This window comes from Mustela erminea, chromosome 15 (genome assembly GCF_009829155.1).
Source record: "Mustela erminea isolate mMusErm1 chromosome 15, mMusErm1.Pri, whole genome shotgun sequence".
Classification (NCBI taxonomy): Eukaryota; Metazoa; Chordata; class Mammalia; order Carnivora; family Mustelidae; genus Mustela; species Mustela erminea.
In genome coordinates, this window is record NC_045628.1 from 46,699,437 (window position 1) to 46,707,326 (window position 7,890).

The following is a 7,890-nucleotide window of genomic DNA, read 5'->3' on the forward strand; positions in this document are numbered from 1 at the left end:
CAGAAGTCTGATACGGCTTATGCTTAGTTCTTTATTAAGACCGGGAGATAAAGGCTCTGTCTCTCTCGCATAATAGTTCCCTGGATTTATACAATGCTCTTTTCCTGAGGATCCGAAAGCATCCGAACGCAATTTGCCAACCGCCTCAGTGTCCAAGGAAATAAATGCTTACCCGGATACCTGTTTGCTAAACACAATCAGAATATGTCAAACGGGGCTTCGCCAGTGGAACCAAAACGAGTGTTAATAGTCTCCCTCTTCCTTTCTTTCATTTTATTGAGATCTTGCAGGGAATCTGTGTTTTTTAAGAGAACTCTGCATTCGTACTTAATGCGGGCAGACGCTTGTTTCCTGGGCAGAGCTGCATGGTATGCAAATCAGCAGCTCTGGGAGGTAAAAATCTCACAGGCTGAATGGATTTTCTGCGGGCCAAAGGGCATTTACAAATTAATTGCAAAGCGGCCCTCTGACACTGTTGTGAAGTAGGTTAGCAACTCGCCCAAAGTCACATTGCTTCTGAATCGCCGGCCCGAGAGAGGAGCCTTTTCCCTGGAAGCCTTCCCAGCGCTCCACACTTGGCTGTCTGGTTTCTCCTCACCAGTGAGTCATACCCACGGACGTGCTCCCAGAATGGTTTCAGCTGCGACTGGCAGCAGTTCACTGTCCCGAAAAGGCAGGCAGTCCCCTACCCGCCGCCCGACTCTGCTACTGAGCGGCGCGCGCAGGCCCGTTCCGTTTGCCTCTGGGGAGGGAAGTTTGGGTTTCCTCCGTGGCGAGGGTGCCCCGGAGGCTGTCTGCAATGAAAACGGTGGAAGTTCCGCCTCTTTTAGGGAGGTGACACCCCCCCGGCGCGAGCACCTTGCATCGTCGCCGCCAGAGAAGTGCTGAGTGGCAAAGTGAGGGATGAGGCTAGTCTCGCTGCCGGGCGGTACGTGCCCAAGCCTCTGTTTGACCTCCCCGTGGCTGCTGTATAAGGCATCCCCAAACTTGGTGGCTTCAATCACGAGAAATCCATTCTCCCACAATTCTGCAGGTCAGAGGTCCCAAATCAGGCTCACTGGGCTGAAAACGATGTCGACGGGGCGGGCCCCCTTCGGAGGCGCTGGGGGACCAGCCATTCCCTGCGTCTTCCAGCGTCTGGTGATGCAGAGGTTCCTTGGCTGGTGGCCGCATGGCCGCTGTCTCTGCCTCTGTGGCCTGGTTACCTTCTCCTCTTCTGTATCGAATCTCTTGCGGATTCAATACAGAATTGCAGTTAGGACCCGCCCTGATAACCCGGGGACATCTTCCCATCTCAAGAACTTTGAACTTAAGTCACATCTGCAAAGATGCTTTTTCCACAGAAGGTAACATTCACAAGGGCCCTTATAGTCTAACAAGGTAGGGTGCTAGATCAAGGGAGGCGTTTGTCTAATTTCTAACCTCTCTAAAAATAGCGTGGGGTTGTTTTTTGTTTTTTTTTAAAACAGAGTTTTACCTCAAAAATTTAAGCCAATTTCTTTCTTTTTTAAAAATTTTATTTATTTATTTGACAGAGATCACAAATAGGCAGAGAGGCAGGCAGAGAGAGAGAGGGGAAGCAGGCTCCCTGCTTAGCAGAGAGCCAATGTGGGGCTTGAACCCATGACCTGAGTGGAAGGCAGAGGCTTTAACCCACTGAGCCACCCAGGTGCCCCTAAAACAATTTCTTTCTTTAGGGATGCAATACCAATGAATACTGCTCAGAGAAACTTAAAATACCCCTGGTGTTTATTGTACAGTTCTGATGTATTGGAGAATTTTCTAGTTTGGTCATCTAGTTGTTTTTCCTAGACTCAAACCTCTTAATACGCATTTACTGGACTAGTACTTTTGATCATTCAGAGAAGGGGCAGTATAAAAATAAAGTTCTTTGAGTATTATGCAGGTTGGTTTGTTATGTGGCGACTGGGGAAGATTTTTCTTTATGAGCAACTCCCTTGCCTCGTTTCCCTTCTTGTTATGTAACTGATATTTTTAGTACCCCATGGCATTTATACCTTATCAGAAGTCTGTGTTACTTTTATTTCCTTAAAGGAGACTATCAGGGTGGTATGTTTGTTTTATTTTTGATTTTGTTTGCATTTTAAAAAATTAACTAATTTTAAATTGAAACATAGTTGATATACAATATAATATAATATAATATAATATAATATAATATGTTTTAAGTACATAACATAGTGATTCAACAGTTCCATACATTATGCAGTGCTCACTGAGATAAGTCTAGTCGTCCTCTGTCACCATACAAAGGTATTATAATATTGTTGACTATATTTCCTATGCTGTATTTTACATCCCAATGACTTACTTCTTTTATAACTGGAAGTTTGTGCTTCTTAATCTCTTTCAGCTATTTTGCCTACCTCCTAATCCTCCCCTTGCCCCCCCCACCCACCACAACCATGGGTTCTCTGTATTTATGACTGTTTCTGTTTTGCTTTGTTTGTTCTTTTGTGTTGTTTTTTAGATTCCACATATAAGTGAAATCATATGATATTTGTTTGTCTCTGACTCATTTCACTTAGCATAATAAAGGTGGTATGTTTAGATTTTCATTGCTATTCCTCTTTGCCTTCTCAAGGCACAAAGAACTTTTTTCCTATGTTTTTTATTGTTGTTGTTGTTTGTTTCATGGCTGATATAATAAAAAGGAGACTGGGTAATGCTTGGGACATTTTCAAATTTGCTTGTATTTATCTTTGGGTGAGACATCTCTTAGAAGGGAACTGTACTTTCCATATAGATTTCATGCAAATGTGAGAAGAATTTAAATTTAGTCTCAGATTTTGGAGGAAAAAAACTGAAAGGCTTATGATTAGTCTTGAAGTTTGTTTGAATTATAGGTTCAAAGAAAGAATCATGAGACATGAACTTATATATGAAATAATAATTATAGCAACTCCTTTTGTTTTGAGCAGAAATAGCAACATTAAATTCAGAAACACATCAGATTCACCAAGGCATGTATGGCTGGCTTATGAACTATTAGTACTTACATGGGGAATAATAATAAAAACAAATATCAGTTCTTTTTTTTTTTAAGATGTATTTATGTATTTTGAGAAAGCGCATGCATCCTCATGGCCGTTGGACAGCAGGGAGGGGCAAAGGGAGATGGAGAGAGACTCCTCTAGGGACTCCCTGCGAGCGGGAAGCCCGATTTAGGACTTAATCCCAGGACCCTGAGATCATGACCTTAGCCAAAATAAAAGACTCAGCCACCCAACCTACTGAGGCACCCAGGTGCCCCTCAGTTATTATTATTCTTAACTTTTCGGATATTTTTCATTCAACATCCTAGGTACAATGTTGAACATTCTGTTTTCCTAAACCAATGAAAAGATACCTGCTAAATGGATAAAAAATTTCATTTCTTCTATCAGTATTCTTACCCCACCAATAGAAACAGCTAGATGTAGCCCTCCCAGCTACTTTGGATGACTTCATATGACGTGTGACCAACATCATTGTTTAAGTTCCATAGATCATATTAAAAAAAAAAAGAAGAAGAAGAAGAAGAAGAAAAGAAAAGAGAGGGAGAGAGAGAGAGACAGGGTATAAGGAACCTGGAGGCCAATTTCTTATTTTTAAATTCCCACACCTACATATCAAGCCTCTTTACAGCTTTTTTCTCCTTGATACCATCCCAATTTATCCAGGTCTTTCCATGTCATCACTGCTTTCTTGAGTTAGGCCATCATTGCCTCTTGCCAAGGTTATCAGAGCAATCTCCCAACTGTCTCAATTCTTGTCTTTTTCTACACTAGTAGCCTATGGTCTTTCTAAAACCCAAACTATGTGATCAAAACTTGTCAGTACCACCCACAGTCCTTAGGATAAAATCCAACTCCTACCTGTCCTATCAGAATTTTCATGATCCTGTTTATCTTTTCAGACTCTTCTCCTATCTCTTCTTCTATCACAGTATATATTACAAGATACTGATATGTTTGTCAATCTCTTCAAAATACGCTTTTCCTTGCTTTTGCAGATACTGTTCCCTCAGGTAGGAAAATCTTGTCTCTCTGTCCCATTTTTTTTTTAAAGATTTTATTTATTTATTTGACAGACAGAGACCACAAGCACAAGTAGGCAGAGAGGCAGAGAGAGAGAGAGGGGGAAGCATGTTCCCTGCTGAGCAGAGAGCCCGATGTGGGGCTCGATCCCAGGACCCTGAGATCATGACCCGAGCCAAAGGTCAAGGCTTTAACGCGCTGAGCCACCCAGGCACCCCTGTCCCATCTTTCTTTATCCCATCGCTCCACCACTCTTCTTTGCTTGATTAACTCAGTTTAGCAATGACCTTCACCTAGAAGTCCTTACCAAAACCCCCTTCCCCAGATTAGGGTATTTTCTCTCTCCACCTGCTTCTTCAATTTAGTTCTTATCACACCTTGATTTTGTCTCTCTCTCTCTCTTTTTCTTTTTTTTTTTTTTTTTTAAATTTACCTGCTAAAGCTTCAGGGCAAGGAACGCATTTTGTTAACCATTGTGTTCATATAATAGGCATGCAATAAACATTTATTGACTGAATGAAGAACCCTAGTCAAATAGGTTTGTCAGGAAAATGAAAACAGACAAGGAAAAGACAAAACAGATGCTGAGTGGAAATGTCAGCAGTTACATATTTGCTATCCCTGGGAGGAACTTTAATTTTCTTTGGTCTCCTTTCTTCTCCAAAGAAACAAAAGTGCTAACAGCAGAACTTTGCAGAACAAAACTTCTTGTTTTCTTACAACTTATTTACCATCTATCACTCTAAACTGGTCTTAAGAGATGATATGGTACCACTATAACCTCTTCCTCTAGCTTTACCTTATTTAACCACAGTGATTTTTTGGAAGTATTTTGTGTATTCTTGTTTTTTCCTATAAGAATTTTTTGAAGGAACTTTGACTTTCATCAGAGGAAAAAATAGACTCTAGTTTGGTTTTTAGAATGTTGTATTTCATGATGGTGACCATGATTATGAAACACAGCTGCCCAGAGAGGAGGCAGCAACCAGACAATGAACTGAAGGAACGTGACACTTTTTCAGTGGTATAGGGAATTGTCAAATACTTCATAAATGGAGTTGAATTTGACCTTACTTACTTTTTATAGTTGCACCTTTTAATTGAGTGGTAGACATACTCTGACTTCCTAATTCTACAGGCCTTAAGCCGAAATGAAGAAAGTCAAGTATTTAATAAAACATGGCTTTCCTTCAAAGATTAGTTTTTACTGTTTCCTAACAACTTAAAATGCAACTTAGAATGAACCCTCTAGTTATTGAATTGTTTCTGAAGGCCTAGTAAAACAAAGTAATGAGCAGGAAGACAGAGGAATAGATGCTCAACCTTCTGTCCACTCCACCCTGTGGATCTGTTGGACATTTCTTAATGAATGTTCTGTTGAAGAACTCATTATGTAAAATATTGAGCTTCCTTTTTCTTCCTTCCCTCCATTCCTTCCTTTCTTTTGTTCTTTTGTCATTTACTGAATGCATGTGTCATTCAATCCTACTTCCAGAGATGAAGACCTGTGAACCAATTAGGAACTTGGCATTTACGTGGAAAGAAAGAGGGGAGCCACTATTATGAAGCAGTTTGATAAATGCAGTGTTAGGGACGCCTGGGTGGCTCAGTTGGTTGGACGACTGCCTTTGGCTCAGGTCATGATCCTGGAGTCCCGGGATCGAGTCCCGCATCGGGCTCCCAGCTGCATGGGGAGTCTGCTTCTCCCTCTGACCTTCTCCCCGCTCATGCTCTCTCTCACTGTCTCTCTCTCTCAAATAAATAAATAAAATCTTTTAAAAAAAAAAGATAAATGCAGTGTTAGTGATATGCATATTGGAAGAGTCGACTACTCAGTCTGGGCTCAGTGGTGTGATGAGAAGGAGGAAAGAAGGTTAGGAAAGGCTATTTGGAGGAAGGGGGTTATGAGCTGATACTTGGGAATATAGGTTATTATAGGAAATACAACAAAGTGGAAAAAAAGAACAAAGAGAAGGGGGCAAAGACAGAGTACAAATGTGAGAAATGAGAAGCGAATACTCAGGCAACTGCAAATAGTTCGGTGTCTCTGGACTTAGAGCTTGCATGATAATTAAGCAGGGATCAATGGGGCTGTGGCAGACAGGACCCAGAGTCGGAGAAATGGGCACGGCCAGATGTAAAAGGGTTTTGTACTGGTCAAAATACATTTTTGAGCACAGATGCGTTGCTAGGCATTGGCAATACGCAAATAAATTAGAGAAGGTCCCTGCCATAAATGAACCCCAAAGTTCATAGACTAGGAAGACATGACAACAAATAAGGGATTTGCAATAACTTCAATACTGACAAGTACTTGGATATTATTCAATGACTGGGAGCATGTGGAGAGTTTTAAGTGTCAGCAGAATGTGATTACCTTGTGTTTGTGTTTTACAGCACTGTACAGAATGAAATGGAAGGTTGTGAAGCCAGAGATTAAGACGTCACTTAGGAGATTCTACTACACTGATCCGGGGGAGATTCGAAGAAACCGTCAGTGGGGACCGGCGAGTGGTAAAAGAGGTGTGCTGCAGCTTCTATTGAGTGACTGAGTGTCATTAGCTAACGGAAGGGGACACAGAGTTAACTGTTTTATTCCTCTAAGTCTTTTATTCAGCCCCCTTTTATTCCTTTCCTTTCTCAGGTGATCTGCCTTCACTGAGGCTCTGGAACTTGATCATCATCTGTAATTTTTTGCTCTCTCTCATCACCAAGTTGCAGCAATTTCATCCTCGAAATGACACTTGAATCCATCACTTCCTTTCTATTTCAGTCATCACAATTCTGGGTCAGGCTCCCATTATCTCTGACTTAGATGACTGCAAAAGCTTTTTAACCAGTCTTTTTCTCTCCAGTCTTTTCTCACTGCTTTTGGAGTTTTCTAGAGTGTATGTGTATCTGATCATATCACGGTCCCGCTCAAAAACTTCAAACTCATTATTGCTTATAAGAACCACCTGCCATGATGGGATGCTAGACAACACATGGGGTGGTGCAAAGGACTGGTTTGGATGGTGGAAGCTTTGGATTCACTTCTGGCCAGGTCTAGTTATCCTTGTGATCGTACGAGTTTCTCTAGCGACTTCTTGCTTCTTCAACTATAAAACAGTAGAGTAGAAATAGATCTTCTTACAGGTCCTCTCCAGTTGTAGGTATCTCAGTGGCCACATTTCCACTTTTCTAGTCTCCTACTTTACCGGTCAGTCTTGACTTCCAGCAGTATAACTGTGGTACCATAAACACATTCTGCGCTCTCTTGTGTGTCATGGCTTCACAATCACATTTGTTTAACAAGTGTTTCCTTTCCTACCTGTCACTGATTTCCCCTGTTGAAATCTTACTCATCTCTCAAGACCCACGTCAGATTCAGCCTTCTCCACCAGTCCTCTCATGATCTCTTCCGTTGAAATAAATCATTCCTTTGTAGATGCTCTTGGAGCATTTTGTTTATAAATCTTTGGTGGTTTTCTGCAGTTGTCCAAGTAGCTATTTCTTTCTCCCCAGTGTACTTTAAAATCCTTAAGGGGGAGGGTGCATGTGTATTCTTATTTATATGTCTCCATCTTGACACTTAACACCTGGCAAGATCTCAGTTGATAAATGTTGCTTAACTGAATGGACATAATAAACACGCTATTCATAAAGGAGTGTTGTATTTCAGCGTGGTCACTTTGGGGGCCCTCATTCATCAGACCTGACTGATGGATTTCTATATGAATTCTGGAAGTTTTCGAAAAATCACATTTGGCATCAAGGGACAAATACTTAGAGAGTGGATGTATTCTAATTTTTAAATTAAATTCCAAAGTAAAACATCAAAAAGTCTAGCACAGTAGAAGAATGCTTGGAT

At 41.2% G+C, this 7,890-nt stretch overlaps 1 protein-coding gene across 2 annotated transcripts; it reads left to right on the top strand.

Moving 5' to 3' along the window:
• Positions 1–620: 620 nt before the first annotated feature.
• Positions 621–7,669, top strand: LOC116574292. Of its 2 annotated transcripts, none has more exons than XM_032315000.1 (3): positions 621–1,346; positions 6,448–6,563; positions 6,685–7,669. In XM_032315000.1, exons 1-3 carry the CDS (start codon positions 904–906, stop codon positions 6,786–6,788), a joined length of 663 nt encoding a protein of 220 aa, XP_032170891.1. In that variant the 5' UTR covers positions 621–903; the 3' UTR covers positions 6,789–7,669. The 2 variants fall into 2 exon arrangements, with proteins under 2 accessions (XP_032170891.1, XP_032170890.1); XM_032314999.1 differs by having other exon boundaries at positions 1,104–1,346; positions 6,438–6,563.
• The last annotated feature ends 221 nt before the right edge of the window (positions 7,670–7,890 follow it).

What these genes read in the sequence shown, in the direction of transcription:
- LOC116574292 (XM_032315000.1), top strand. Translation starts at nt 904, where the DNA reads ATGAGGCTAGTCTCGCTGCCGGGCGGTACGTGCCCAAGCCTCTGTTTG. An exon ending in AGATGCTTTTTCCACAGAAG is followed by an intron (nt 1,347 to 6,447) that starts GTAACATTCACA and finishes AGCACTGTACAG; the next exon opens with AATGAAATGGAAGGTTGTGA. An exon ending in ACCGGCGAGTGGTAAAAGAG is followed by an intron (nt 6,564 to 6,684) that starts GTGTGCTGCAGC and finishes TTCCTTTCTCAG; the next exon opens with GTGATCTGCCTTCACTGAGG.